The following is a 15,734-nucleotide window of genomic DNA, read 5'->3' as shown; positions in this document are numbered from 1 at the left end:
TTCCTTTAAGAATTTCACATGCTGAATCAGTAATAGCCCTCTAGTTCAGTGATTGGTGAAGAAAGAAGATTTTATTTTAGTCTTTTCATTCTGTGGCATGGCTATTAAGAAGAATAGCTTTTGGAACAGCTAAAATTTAAATTGAATTATCTTCTATTAAACAAAAGCAAAAGAACCTTTATCTGCTCTAGCCAATCTAATTCACTCTTAAATGGTGCCAGGTACATCCCCACTTGCAGTATTAATCATTACCTAGATCCATCTGCATGTCACCATCTTGGAGGCTTTCACCAGCTAGGAGGGACAAGAATCTTAATAAGCAGATAGTTGCACTGATAGCTCCAAAGACTCTGTCCACTTCCTCAGGGTCAACAGAGTGAAATGATTCCTTGATAATTGGGCATATACATTCCCTTAGGTCTTGGCTGGGCTCAGAGTCTTAATTTGGCTAGACATATTTTTGAGAGGAAAACTCCACTCTCTGGTGTCAGTGAGGTCTCTGACTTGTTCTCTCCAGAGAGTTCACAAATAAAGAGGGGTGGAGCCTTTTTGTTAACCAATCTGGCATTCATCAGTCTGCCCCTCACCCAGCTATCCTCATATGTCAATCTATCAATGCAAAGTGTGAGGAGAAACTCCGGGGGGGGGGGGGAGGGGGCACTTAAATAATAGCTCTCAAGGCCAGCCAGAGCCCTCACACTCTATACCTCCTCATTCCTACAATGTGCCCTCCTTAGTAACTGGTCTCTGCCACTGAGCGGTTAGGGAGGACCCCATGCATACTTTTGTCTCTCACTCTTTTTAAAATGTTATGTGTCCTTGTCCAGAAAGAAAGTCTTTTAAACATATCAATTTACCTTGAGGTTGTTAACTAGTCTCCACTGGAATTTTTAACCAACTCAGCTGTATTTAATATAGTGGTGCTGCTCAGAATGTATTTCTTTTGCTTAAGACTTAGAGTTTCACAATTTCCCCAAATTAACAACTGGAAATAATAGATGTCTTTTTATTTCTCTTGGTTTTCTCTGTAGTCCTTAAAATAAAATCTTAGAAGCAAAAATTAATTGCCTTTCTCTCATTTTTGTCTACATTAATCAAATGTATGGATATATTTCAGAAACCTCCCCAAGAACAATTATTTTTGGCTTATGAGTATATTGACCGAGCAATTAAAGCAATTAATCAAGCTCATGTACTAACAGTTTTACCTGATGGGACATCAGTGCTTGATAATTATTGTAAAAAGGTAAGATGTTTGAAGTAACAGATCTCTGCAGATTAGCTAAAAATCTAACTGTCTCTGAGCAATTGTCCACTGATTACTTATAGTTTTGGCAGCATAGTCAGAAGGATACTTTTTTTCTCACCTTTGTCAGAAAGTACAGACGAGAAAACCATGATGAATTGATGAAACACAAATGTATATTTGGAGGAAAAGAATAAGCACTTGAAGAAACTAATTAAACATGGTTAGCTCTGTTTGCTTTGGGATTATATAGTAGCCGATAGGATAGGATAGGAAATGTACTGCAAGTGGAATAAGCAATGAATCCAATTAAATAGCAACATATCCTACCAGTTAATTTCCCCTAGCCAGTAAAGAAACTGAAAACCAGTTGGATATTTCAGCAAGACAACAATCTAAAATATAGTTAATCATGGTTCTACTAAAAAAAGTACTGAAAAGAAACACACAGCATTATTACAAAAATTAAGAATAAAGCTGAAATTGAAATGTCAGAGTTTTTAAAAAAAAAATCTAACCCTTCTAGTTATTCTTGGAACAGTATATTAAAAGAAACACAGTATTTAATTATGATGACTAACTTATTTCTGAGTTAGAAAATATTTTTTTTCTGTTTTTTTGTGGGCATCACCCCCAAAAAACCCTTTATGATTTGTTTTTATTCATACTTGTGATTTGTGTTATACTAATTATTACTCTTGATTTTTAATTGTTTTAATAGAACTAGTAAAATATTCCAAAAGAAAGCTGAAATAGCCATTTTGAAAAAAATGCTTCCTAAAATATATAAAGATGAATTGGCAAATTTTCTTTCAATCAGATTACAGAAGATGAGGTTGTGAATAAAACATTATCATCTGAGAATGAAAGATCATCAATAGGAAACAATTTTATTATGGATCTACACATTGAACTTATTCAGGCTCAGCACCGATTAGCAGTTAAACTACTTATTGCAACTCAAGGTAGGTAAAGGTGATATAAACACTTTTTGGGAATTTCATATTTCACATTTCATACTGGAGGACCATTCCAATTTTATTATGTTTCATAAAGATGAAAATATAACTTTTGAAATGTTTAGTATTTATTTATTATGTCTTTATTACTTATTTATTATGGATCCAGATTATTTTTAATCATGGTACTATTCTTAGTGAATAGTATTTATGTATTTCCAGGATAAAGTTGTAAAAAATGATATTTTTCCATCCAGGTAAATATTTGCTTTGCTTATGCCACATATTAGAGACTTTCTAACGTGGCCACTGTTGCTCAATGTTTACAAGTCTGAAATAAATTATATTGTCTTTTTTCTTTTGTAAAGACGCTTCTATGCTTTTTATATACAAATCTAGCTGAATAATGGAGACCTGTCACATTTTTTTCTGATTGTATGTAATCAAAATGCCCATCTTGTTCAACTGCAGCCTTTGTGTCTAAAAAAATAGGTGGTCAGTGAACAGAGTTGGGTAGAGAATAGCATCAGAGTTGAGGAAGTGGCTGGATATTTCTAGGTTGGAAAGAAGTTGATATGAAGAACAAGATGAGTCTTCGATGGAAGGAATGTCTGCCTAGCAAAGGGGAGGAAAAAAATGGGCAGTAAGGTACACTGGAAGATGCAAGTATGTACTCCAGTGAAACAGCAGACTTTTCTTTATTTGTGTCCAAAAGCCTGCCATTAGGAGGGGTCCTATAGTTATTTGGGGTATATGAAACAACCAATCTGTCAGGGTAGTAGTGTAACTATTTTAAGAAAACTAGGACAGAGAAGCAGATAAAGCAGTTAGGACAGATAAATAGATAAAGCTGGACCAGAGACCACCAAGCATGGGTTCAGATTATTAATGATTCTCCTTTCTTGAATAAGAATAAAATACAGTTATAAATATAAACCAGAGTAAATATTGAAAAAGAAATATAAAATAATTTGAAAAATGAAAGAAAAAAGAGTCTTAATGGACACCCAAACCATGTCACCTACCATTTAAGGTACCATTATATATTTATGTCATGTAAGTGTTAATACAGCAAGCTATATTTTACTGTGCTTTGCAGTATATGAGTTAGTTCTAGAACAAACATCTAATCCTGTTTAAAAAAAGGGACAAAGTTTCACTATTTTCAGTTCATCCAGGTCATTGATGTTTTGTGATAATCACAGTACATCGATAGTAAAAAAAGTCTATTTTGCAGTTCTTCTGAAATAATTATATACAACCTAAGCATTTATTTGACATTTGAGCAGACTTGGTTCCTTCATTACTTCAGGGTTATAGTTTGAGAAGCACAGATGTTTGGCACCTATCCTCAAATAATCAAATCTCTGGTTTAAAAAAACAATACATAGATTATTATCTATTGATATTAGATATTATTTAAAAAAACATTTTGAATAATCTGCTAGATCAGTTTTGAGGGCATATAAAAGAAACTGCATTTGAAAGCTGTAGCTTCTACTTGAAAGAAAAATCAGAAGGTAAATATTCCAAAACCTACCCTCGGTTAACAACAGCAATTGGCACCAGAATTTCCAATATGTCGTAAAGCTTAATCATGGCAGTTCTGGCACTTCCTGTTTGCTGTCTTTAAGCAAATTACAGTCAGTTGTTAAATGAGGACTTCATGTGGTCAGCCATTACGATTTTCTGGCTTCCTCATTGACTTTGCTTCTGGGAAGCTGGCAAAGAAGATTGCAAATGGTGATCATGTGACAGCAGGTGGTTACAATGGTGTAATAGTGAACTGGGCCCTGAGTGCTCAGATTGCAGTCACATGACCGCAGAGAGACTGTGAGGGCTGGGACTTCAAGAACCAGTCATCAGTACCATTTGTTCAGTACAATCCAGTGGTGGGTTGCAGGCAGTACGTCTCACCTACCTGAGCTCCTTACCGGTCTGTTAAGTCTTCTGTGGTTCTGTGCATGCACATGCCACGTACAGCGCCTGTGCGATGCTCCGCTGAGCAGCTGGAGCGTTGCAGAAGTGCTAAGACGCATGCGCGCGCTGCGTGCGTCCATGTGGATGCCACCGGGTCCGTTCCAACCATACTGGTTGGAACGGGATCTGGAACACACCACTGGTACAATCCCAAGTTCAAGTGGTTGCTGAACCAGTGGTGATTAAGCAAGGAACACTTGTACAACTGTTACTTCTTCTGTGTTTCTATATAATTGTAGACCATATAATATGCACACACAAACATTTATGCTTTTTTTTTAGACACTCAAAGTGGTGACAAAAGTCCAAAAGCCAAGGGTCTTGCAAGGAATGTAAACAAGTTAAAATGTCTAACAGGTACGTACTTGTAAAAATAGCCAGCAGAATCAAACTTTATATGAAGAAATTGTATTAACTTTCAAAAATTTGTTTTTATAGAATTGGAGATAATGGAGAAAATAAAAAAGAATAAATTATCCAGAGCTCTCTATTTGATGCAGAAAGCTACATTGATGCTTCCAGAAATATTAGATTGTTATTCTGCAAATCAGCTTCTGGAGGTATATAAATTATATTGTTAATTTAAGTAAATGTGATGTGTATTTATATTTTTCTTTCATATGATTATTTATTGGAGCAGTATTTATGAATTGTAGATTCCATACAAACTCAAAATTCCTGAAAATTGTCATAGCAATTCTTTTAATAGCAGGTATTACTCAAGAATTTTCTGTATCAAAAAGCAATATAGAAGTACTTTTAAAAGTAAAATAAAAATAACCTACAAATCTAGGCAAAGGCACTTAATAATGAAATCCTTTTTATTACTTTAAATGAAAGCTGAATTATTACATTGCTATAAAGCAGGAATGGTGATTTATAGGCTAATTCACATACCATGCTGTGATGAGTAGAGGGTAGGGATGGAATTGTGCCTTAAGTCTTTTAGGTCTGCAGGTTACCCATTCCAAAATTCAGAAGCCCCTTGCAAGCTAGGCCCAGGGTGACATGTACACTGTTTTCTAATACTTCAAAAAATACAGGGAGAAATTCAGTGATATAAATCAGTGGTTCTTAACCTTTTTGAAAGAATCGCCCCTTGAGCCATTGAGGAAGTTATAGCCTCCCTCCCCCAACATAACCTCTCAAACACAACACAGGGAAATAATTCTTCAATTTATGCAAACACATTGTTTGTTTTCTTTAAAATTGTCATCAGGACATATTGGTGCAAATAATTTATTTCCCTTCCGTTCCTTCGCCCCCGTGTTGCCCCTTTTCGTTCAACCACCACCCTGAAAAATGAAATTGCCCCCTGGGGGGGCGATATCATCCAGGTTAAGAACCACTGATATAAATTAAGCATCATAAATAAGTAGGGTATTAAAAGAGAAGAAACCAAACTGAAACTGGAAAGAAAGAACAACATTTTAGTTCTGGAAAACTGAATGAACTTCTGCATTTGTTAATAAATTATAAATCTTACAAAAATAAAACCAAAAGCACAGCAAGAAGATATTGCGTCTTGCAGGAATGTAAATAACTGATCATTTGAAAAATAATGCAATAATTCTAATACCGTCTATTAAACTGTCCTTAGTTTTAATTGGTTTTTTCTTTTATACTTTGCATATGAAAGAAATTTAAATTACTTTCTTGGGATTTGTGTTTAAATTCTAGGAAGCATTTATTCTAATTCAGAAAACTGAAATTGAACAAAATACATTGAATGCCACTTTATTAAATCATACAAATAGCACGAAAAGTAAAGTTCCACCACCTCCAATACTTCTTTTTAGGACAAATTGTTCCATGGCATTTAAGCCAGCACCATTTGCTTCAGATGTGAAGGTAATTTATTTATTTATTTTGCTGGGGGGAGGAAGAGGGAGGAGCACTCTTGTGATTTTATGTATAGTATGTCATCAACTTGTTCTACTCTAGAGAGAGACATGCCTTCATTATATAGACAAATATTTTGAATGCTATAAACACAGTAGAATCGAATAACAAGAGTTGGAAGGGACCTTGGAGGTCTTCTAGTCCAACCCCCTGGTAAGGCAGGAAGCCCTACACCACTTCAGACAAATGGTTATCCAACATCTTAAAAACTTCCAGTGTTGGAGCATTCACAACTTCTGGAGGCAACTTCTGGAGACAATATTTGTTAGAATTTTAATATACACTACAATATCTTCATCCAATATTGAAACATTTTACACTTACAATATATGATGTTTTTTGTTCTCATTAAATATTAAAAGAGCAACATTACTGCTCCCATACTGTATGTTGATATTTTTGCACATTTAAAAACAAAAACAAAAACAAAAAACCAAAACAAAATGTAAACCAAGTGCCACTAGATGGTAGAATATAATCATTTTTCAATGTTCTTTCAACAGGATTTTAAAAATTACATATATACATATTGTGAAAGTGCAGCAATTTTTGGAAAATGAAATATATTTTAATTGAAGTTGTAAAGTATTAAAGTATAAAAATAACATTTTGGTGGTTCAATTTGTATTATGTGATTAAAAAGAATGTGCGGTTTTGGACAGTTATCGGTATCATTTCTAATTGCCATAGCTTTACATTTAAGCTTAAGTATCTGAACAAGCTCACTTCGAAAGAGTGAGATGTACAAGTGCCGCACCTGGCAAGGAGAGACTAAGGGCAACTGCTCCCCAGGTGTGTGCTGCACCATTAGTCCAAGTCCTGCCAGTTTGTTGCCTGAGCAGAGAGCATGGAAGATCTGCAATGGTAGCAAATGAAGAATTTTCCAGACCTAGCTATTTTAATATCTCTGAGGGGTGAAAGTAGGGATGGAGCCACCTCATAACCTGTCTTATAGTCACATAGCCATTGTTCACTTTAGTGTTTGCTCGGGAATTGTTAAACTACTTCCCAAATTCTGTCAATCTATGTGTGAATAAGGTAAGAGCCACATAAAATGAGCTGGAAGATCATATATCACCCATGAGCTATGACTCTGAAACCATTAATTTAGACAGTTTTTAAACACATGCAGAATTTTAGCTGTATAACTAAGAACAGTTATGTATTTGTTTTTGTGTTTTAAGGTTTTTTGGTACAGCATTTTTGGGTGTGTAGCAGAAGGAAGCAATCCAAAAGCTCGGTTAAATAATTACAGTCTGAAGAACACAGCAGAAGCGGTAATGTGTCAGCCATCTTTTCTTTTGAATCTTTGGCTTGCCATTCTTTCTAGTATTCTGCTATGCATTTTCTATTGTGGAAAAATGGGAGGGAGGATTGTAAGGAGTCACATACTATGTAGCCACAACAAAATTCTTTCTAGAAAGTCAAGGTCATCCTTTGTCTCTGCACCTCTGCACTTGACCAGAATTGGATGGGTGGAACTGCCAGCATGGCAGTGGGAGATTTGACCATGTGATGGACTTGTGGGTGTGGGGGCAAGATCTTGAACTTTCAACTAGGTGGGGAAAATCGGGAAGCTTTCAGATTTGGGTTTTCCCAGATGTGCCAACATGGCTCTCTTAATAAATTGGAACTTTGAGCAATACTTTGCCTGGGACTCTGATTTACTTTTGGATGCTATTTGGAACCCTGACATTATGTCTTTAATAACGATGGAGGTGTTAGTTTGTTTGAGTTTTCTTCAAAGCTATTGCTAGGCATGAGCAGTGGTTTGAGAACCTTAAAAAAATCATGTGACCTGAAAATTGACTTTTATATAAATGTGGCCACCTTAAAATAATTTTCTTCTCACTTACTGACAGAAGTTCCAGTCTCAATTTTGGTTGTATATTGAGGATTAATTGAGTAGCATATAATTATATAATAATAGAGAATAAAAAATTTAAAATGGGGAAAAAAGTACACCCATCTAGAGTATGGATGTTTACCTTGGTTTTAGTTTTAAAACTTTTGAGAGTGCGGTTGTTTTGAGGCTTTTGTCAAAGAAATAGCATAAAGCATAATAAATATAAAACTTTGGTATTAACATTATTTTGATATTGTTATGTTTTTTTATTTTTATCTTAACAAATATTTTTTTTTATTATCAGATACCAGCTGATGAAACTTGTGTCTTGGAAGTACAAGGCTTAGAGGCCAATCAAAATTATGTATTTGCAGTTGCAGCCTATGACTCAGATGGAAAAATTATTGGTGATAGCATTGGAGAAACAACTAAACCAATTCTTGCCTATCCTCCTCTATCTATTGCTATTGTCCGAACATACCTGATTCAGGTAGCGTATAATACTTTGGCTTTGATAACTCCATTTCTTCTCTAATCCAACTCTCAATTTCAGAGAACATATCCTCTAAAAACAAGATTTTTTCCCCCCTAAAGTAAAATATTTTTACCCCTCCCCCCAGTAATTCAGTTATATTTTTACTGTTAAGGAAAGGACGCTATTTATTTTAGTATTTTTGGGATCCTAATTTAATGCAAATCCCGTATTTTTAATATTTTTAAAATATTGTTGCAAGTTTTTATATAAAGTACAATTTTTTTAATGTATCTTTTGCATTATTCTGAATTGAAATTACCCAGCTTTCAAAAATTTATAGGAAAAATTCTCAGCAGCCAATTCTGCTGAACCTTTTTTACATTGCTTTATCTGTAGCTTATATCTTTCACTGTATACTTCCCTCCTGGCCAGAGATTTAGCTTGTGAGATATCACTACCAACCCTGATTTATTCAAGTTTACTGTAATCTAGGATTTCTGACTTCATTTCGTTTAATTCCATTACCGCATCTTGTCTTCATTCCAACAGGTTCCAATGTAAGGCATATAAAATAGATTGTGAACCTGTCCATCCTGCTACCTTATGTAACTAGAATTCCTCTTTTGTTTTAAGGAACCTTGTGTTTTAGTTTGTATAAAGCTAAGAATATGATTATCATTTTATTGATGCTGTCATCAGCTTTACTGATTATGTATGATAATTTCAAACAAGCATAGAAAAGATATTTCAAAGTGTAACTATATTTTTAGTCTGCTTTTCAGATTGAAAACTATGCATTATGCAAAAAAACATTTCAACCACTCTGGGATTATTTTGTCACAGTGCCTTGTACTCCTGTTACTGATGTCACTATAGTTTCTGTAAGCAACACTTTGTCTGTACCGCAGAACAGGTAATTAAAAGAGCTCCTTTTCAAATTATTCAGTTTATATGATTATTTTTTGATAGTGAATACTGTCTCACTTTTAAACTGTTTGACAAATGTTTCTAAATACCTAGAAACAATTGTCAAAACATAGGGTCTTAAAAATAGTCATATTTTAATAATTACACATTTCTTCAGTGGTTATGTTTTGAACAATGTAGTTTTTTTGAAAATACTGTTCCTATAAAACAAGTAAGTTAAGACTAGTGAAATTGTAGAAGGAGGAGCCATGTTGCGATATCACAATGTGTGGTCTGCCATTGACACTTTTGCTGCTGGATGGTCCATTGAGACCTAAACCATCCCGTAGAGATGGTAATCAGGAAGACAAAGCCTTGCTGGTCTCAGGGAAATCTCAAAGTCCCTGATCGACTCAAGGGAAGTGCTTCAAGCCGGTGGTAAACAGGTAGCCCCAAGTCTGATGAAATTGGGATGCTCCCGAAGGAAGAAATGAAAAGATAAAGTGAGTCCATCTGGTGAGATATTTTTTCTATTTTGCTAAAGACTGCCTGAAGAAATTTTTCTTTAAAGCCAAATTAGATCCTTAAGCAAAAGAACTGAGTGGCGAAAATAACCCTAATTGGATTGCTGTGGAAAGTTTTTTTTCTTTGTAACTATTCTTTGTGGATTGAAGTGCTCACAATGTTTTCCATTTCTCCTCTTAAAGTGAACGGACTGATTTTTTTTTCTGCTTTTTGTTGCTTTATTTTTTGACTTCTGAATTAAAACCTTCCTTCTTATTTTAACAATTCTTCCTATTACTTGTTATTAAATTCCACTAAAAGAAACCTAAAGAACTTTGTTTCCTATAAGCCAGAGATAAATATTAGAAGGTGAAAAATTAGCACACTGCCACTCGGAGGTCAGAGGCTGGGGTTTTTGAAACGTATCTCTTTTCTTTCCTTATTTGACTTCACTAACTTTGTAGCTGAAGGGTTTGCAACTTGTTTACAGAAACTGATAGAGAGCCAAGGGCACAAATTGTTTTCACAGGTGCCTCTGAGAACTGTTTTGGCAGGGGTTAGAAGGGCTAGGGAACAGAACCCTTCTCCTTTGAAGAGCATAAAAGAACTTGTGTTCAAGCCAATGTAAAATAAAAAATAAAAGAGGCCGGGAAGGCTAGATTGGCACTGGCTATTAGTTTTCTTTTCTTTTCTTTCTTCTGTTTTGGAAACATGGATCAATATTCAGATCCATGAGGAAACTTTAAAATTCCAAAATATCTTGGCTGGAATTCAAAATTTATTGGAAGGATATGGGAGAATTGAGAAGAAGTTGGAAAGACTAGTCTTCCTCCCAGCAAAAGATGATGGGGTTTTAGCCCAAAAAATAAAGGGCAGAATAAAGATATAGAAGATAAAGATAAGACAATAGATGAATTTATTAATGGAGCAAATGTGGGTAAAAGTGGAAAGAAGAGAATATGGAAAAGGGAATTAGATGAATTGGAGCTCTACCCCAGATTTCAGGACACAGAAGAAAAAAAAAACCCAATGATGATAGACATAAGAAGAGAATTTTTTTCAGAAGCAAGATTGACAAGCAAAGACAAGCTAATTTTAGTAGCAACTGGTGGGCAACGAGATTATCTGAGAGACCCTTCAAGCAACGAAGTGCGGAGAGAAGACTATAAAAACTTATAAAGGAGATAAAAAGAAGACTGACACCACAATTGGCAAGAGAGATAAGATTGTTTTGTTACTGGAAAGATACAGGTTGACAATGAAAGTTGATAATAAAAACTTAGTTGATTTTGGTGATTAATAAGTAGGAATTTTGTAACTCTTAGATTGTTTTAGATTGTTATCAAATGTTTATTCGCTAACAATTAATTAACTATAATAACAATAAGGAAATGATAATGGATACACCTATACATGTATGTAATCTAGTAAAAGAAATTTGGATAGAAATTGCAAATTGTGACTTGGGAAAAGACATATAAAATCTTATTAACATTTTTATATTTAGATCTTGTTATAAAGGTATAAGGTTTTTTTGGGGGGGGTGTCTGACGAGAGGAGATGGGACATAAATAGTAAATGATTTTTAACCAATTATAATAATAACAAGGAAATGTTAATGGTCATTGTTTAACAACATATACATGTTATGGTATTGGCAAAAGTAACTTGGATATAAATTCTAAACTGAGTAGGAAAAAAGGGGGGGGGAAGGTTTAGAAACTTTTATTTAAAGGATGTTATAAAAGTGTAATGTTATTGGAGGATTTTTTGAAATAGCTAATGAATGCCATTATGTGGTTGTGTCTTTAAGTATGAATGATTTGAGGTAAAAGCATGTTCAAATAATTGTAATCAAATGAGAATTGTGGTACATTAATAGTAAGATGTACAAATATTTTTGATTTAAAGTGTATAATCTAATATGAACTATAAGTGATGACTGGAAGAAATGCACGAAAGTTATCTGTAACCAATTGACACACTTTCTACAAGATGTAATGAAGGATGATTCTTTTTTTTTTTTTGTTCAATTAGAATATTTTTTTTTAAAAAAAAGACTACATAGGTAAACCATGTGCTGTCATTATTTCACAACTTGCAGTATAACAGTGGATACTACATATAATATGACAATATTGATCAATGACAATTGTATAGATAGCAGCCATCATCATCATCGTCGTCGTTGTCATCATCATCTTTTACAATGACAACATTACATTGCAGAGAAATGTGTACTAGTGCAATATGTTAGTGATTAGGTTGTCATCCAGAAGATTTGCCAGTTATAATAGAGTTAGAATTATCTTTCGTTTTAAGGTGTTGCAGCCAATTAACTGCTGGCTTTAGTCATTATCTGGTATTATTACATTTTTATGCTATCCCTTCCTTCCTTCCTTCCTTCCTTCCTCCCTCTCTCCCTCCCTCCCTCCCTCCCTTCAATTTCCATAGCTGCCCAACTCAACCAAGTGACTCTGGGCAGCTTACAGTTCTAAAATTATAAAACAATTTAAATAATTTAAAAAGCATTAAAACAACAACAATATCCACAAAATAAATGCTATGTTCTTTGATTTGTTGTTTTTCTTCTTTTTGTAGGCTAAATTTGGAAGCTCTGCCACAGACATCTCCAAACCTCTTATATATGTTTCTGAGAAGTATTTTTATCATCAGTGACATTAATGTCAATGAAGGAGGTCTCTTCTGTGATTCTATTTGTTTCAATGAACTTAAGTATAAAAGACAAGTATGTGCTATGCAACATTAGTCTTTTTGATGTGATCTTATTTTTCTTGCTCTTAATATTCTTACCACAAGTAAAATTCATCTACAGAATTATATGCTGGGTAGAAGGCAAATATCTTGCAATTCACATTTAACTTTCCATTATTGAAAGGATACCTTAATGAAAAATAGTATGTTTTAATACTATTTTAGAGAAATAATTTTGAGCTTTGAAGCTATGAAGTTGCTAAGTTTGTATTTTCTTAGCCCTGCCCAAAGATTTGAATGATTCTACATATTTATGACTATGATTAGAAACATTCTGTAGTCAATTGAGAAGAAGTGAGCCAGCTTACTTTTATGCATTCTGTGGAACTAAATGTAGAGGAGGATGGAACTAATCTTCAAGAAGGAATGCAAGACTGGTTAAATAAAACATCTATGAGCCATGGTGAGGAAGAGGATGCTTCCTCTTTCTTAGAAATCTAAACCTGTTCTGATTCTGTTATAAGGTGGCATACAGGGAAGTTGTCAGGCTTTCAAGATTCTACAGATAGGTCTCAACCTATGACCACAACTGAGCCCAAAATTGATGTTGTTAAGTGAAAAATATGTTAGGTGGATTTGTCCCATTTTACAACTTTTCTTGCCCCATTTATTAAATGAATCACTACAGTTGTTAAATTAGTAACATGGTTGTTAAAGGAATCTGGGTTCTCCATTGACCTTGCTTGTCAGAAGGTTGCAAAATGACTCCTGAACACTGCAACCATCGTAAATATGAGTCAGTTCTCAAGCATCTGAATATAAAATCATGTGACCATTGGGATGCTGTAATGGTCATAAGTGTGAAAAATGGTCATACGACAATTTATTTTCAATGCTGTTGTAACTTCGGACAATCACTAAATGAACTGTTGTAAGTCATAGACTACCTGTATTATTATACTCTACAACGATAGAGTTCTAATAATCATTGTGTGTCTTTTCTGACTTGACCTACCTTGAAGACTGACTTTGAAGGGGAGAACTGCTAGTCACAATGGTAATATATAACCCTCTATATTATAGGCATGATGCTTGCCTGTATCTATTGTGTGGATGCAGAAATACCACTGTAGGAGCAAAATTCTTACTAGTTAGGCTTTAGTTTATATTCAGTGCAGACTTTTTTATGGTCATGTCCTTATATATGAACACATGAAAATTAGTTGTGTTTTAGCTTTTTTATAATTGAATGAACCATTATAACATACAATTCAGTTTTTGCCTTATGCGCTCACATTTCCAGTAAGCATTTCCCTATTGGACGGATTATATTCTAATTTTTGTAAGCCTTAATTGTTGTCGTGTGTAGCCATTTCAAATTTAAAGCAAATGAATTTAGAATGCCCAATTTTGTAAAATGTGTCTGTTTTAAGCATTTTGGAAGCATTTTGAGTTCAAAACAAGTCTTCTTTTGAATGCCAAACACTCTTTCTTTATGTTTGAAACACTTCCAAAATCACCGAGACTGCTGATTTTGTACTGAAAGCAGCTGTTTGAACTTGTAACATAATATTTTCATATCTGAAATTCTTTGAACTAAAAATGAATTGCATATTATTAATTACTTATATTATGCACCTCAGTAGATGAAATTGTTTGAACCTGCAAGAGCTTTAATTCTAGTTTCCCTGATAACCCAAAACTAGGATATCAACATGAGGGTAAAAAATTTCAAAATGGCTCACCTAAAAAAGATGGTTTTCAATTGCATAATCATGACTCTCATTTTGATTTTTTTGACTCTTACTGTGGACATCCCTGCCTCAAAATAATAATTTGGAAAACAAAAGCAGGAAAAGAAATGATGAAACATTCAAATTCATTACTGTCCTTATAGACCTTATACCCTACATTTAGTGACAAATATAATACGGTTGTAGTATGAATTTCATTGGTCAAATAACCATCTGCAATTTAAAAAAAACTCCAACCATTTATTCTTAGTCAACTCTTTCCTTCTTTATTTTTAAAAACAACTTTATGTTTTGAGTTTAGAGGTACATCGTAACAGTTGAAGAATTGTGGCATCTGAGTGAAAGTTGTGTTCTGATCTGCAAATTATTATGTAACTTTTATGTTTAAATGTTTGCTTATTTCATGAAAAAGTGCAAGGGCAGAAGTTAAAATTGATGGTATTTCCTTTCATTCATTTATTAGTCATTGTGCAGATTTTGCATTAAAACTTTCCAAAGTGCAGTTTTGTTGTGAATACTGCATTTTAATCAGTTGCTAGAATAAAAACTGTATTTTAAAGTGTTATAAAACCCATCAGAATCATATAAAAATTAGGGACCCAAAAATGGCAAAAGTATTTTTTATATTTCTGTTTTGTAACAATGAATTTTTTTTACATTTTCTTTCTAGGTTGCTAGAATAGATGAATGTGGGCGAATGCTGGTGGCAGTTGAACTTAGTAACTGGCTAAATGATGTTCACTATGCCCTGCAGTCAGTTGTTAATTGTTATGGCCTTGTAGCTCCCCTGATCTATCACAAGATTCCCTCCAAACCTGTCATTCAGGTAAAAGTTTTTCTTAAAATACAAACTTGTATGATGTTTAGTTCAATATACACACACACAAAAAGTAAGAGTAAAATACTTGACACAAAATGTTGAAGACGTATATTGTGGTTTTTGGGTCAAAACCAAGCAAGAACTAAGATTCATCAAAATGAAAATGAAAATGTTGGATAACCATTTGTCTGAAGTGGTGTAGGGTTTCCTGCCTAGGCAGAGGGTTGGACTAGAAGACCTCCAAGGTGCCTTCCAACTCTATTATTCTATTCTATGCTCTTCTAAAAGCATGGGAACTTGATATGACTAGAACATGTCTGGGAGAAGCAGGCATTTTTATCTTTCCTGAGCCACTTCTAATAGTGGAAAATGCTAGTTCTTTCTATTTTAAGGATTTAAAGGAACAGATTTGAGTTCATTTTTTTACTGCTTGGTTTGTAAAAAAAGTTATGCTGAAGTATAAATACAAAATATAGAACAAACAGAAAGGAAAGATGATAGTAATAAATTACACAATTGAAACTTGCCATTTTTTGTCCACTTGGTGGTGCAGTCCTACGGAAGGGAATGTAGAGTTCCAAAACTGTAAGACTGTATTGAAGTCTTCACTATATGTCCTATAACATA

The 15,734-nt window shown here is 34.0% G+C and overlaps 1 protein-coding gene across 4 annotated transcripts in view; it reads left to right on the top strand.

Moving 5' to 3' along the window:
• The window catches only part of CFAP54 (cilia and flagella associated protein 54), a 142,338-nt gene that overhangs the window by 20,252 nt on the left and 106,352 nt on the right, over positions 1-15,734 (top strand). For all 4 annotated transcript variants that reach the window (XR_015697737.1, XM_087723328.1, XM_087723327.1 and 1 more), the window contains exons 17-26: positions 1,118-1,246; positions 2,067-2,211; positions 4,468-4,542; positions 4,624-4,745; positions 5,866-6,036; positions 7,272-7,364; positions 8,238-8,423; positions 9,179-9,321; positions 12,420-12,567; positions 14,958-15,113. Coding sequence is in view for 3 of the 4 variants with exons in the window: in XM_087723328.1 (XP_087579454.1) it covers positions 1,118-1,246; positions 2,067-2,211; positions 4,468-4,542; positions 4,624-4,745; positions 5,866-6,036; positions 7,272-7,364; positions 8,238-8,423; positions 9,179-9,321; positions 12,420-12,567; positions 14,958-15,113 (1,368 nt within the window). In the remaining variant the exon portion in view is untranslated. The remainder of the gene's footprint in view (positions 1-1,117; positions 1,247-2,066; positions 2,212-4,467; positions 4,543-4,623; positions 4,746-5,865; positions 6,037-7,271; positions 7,365-8,237; positions 8,424-9,178; positions 9,322-12,419; positions 12,568-14,957; positions 15,114-15,734) is intronic.

Source organism: Thamnophis sirtalis, unplaced genomic scaffold, assembly GCF_051295495.1.
Source record: "Thamnophis sirtalis isolate CommonGarterSnake01/CBP01778 unplaced genomic scaffold, rThaSir2_p1.2 scaffold_9, whole genome shotgun sequence".
Lineage (NCBI taxonomy): Eukaryota > Metazoa > Chordata > Lepidosauria > Squamata > Natricidae > Thamnophis > Thamnophis sirtalis.
Note: the sequence above shows the minus strand (reverse complement) of the source record. Positions and strands in the feature narration are given on the sequence as shown.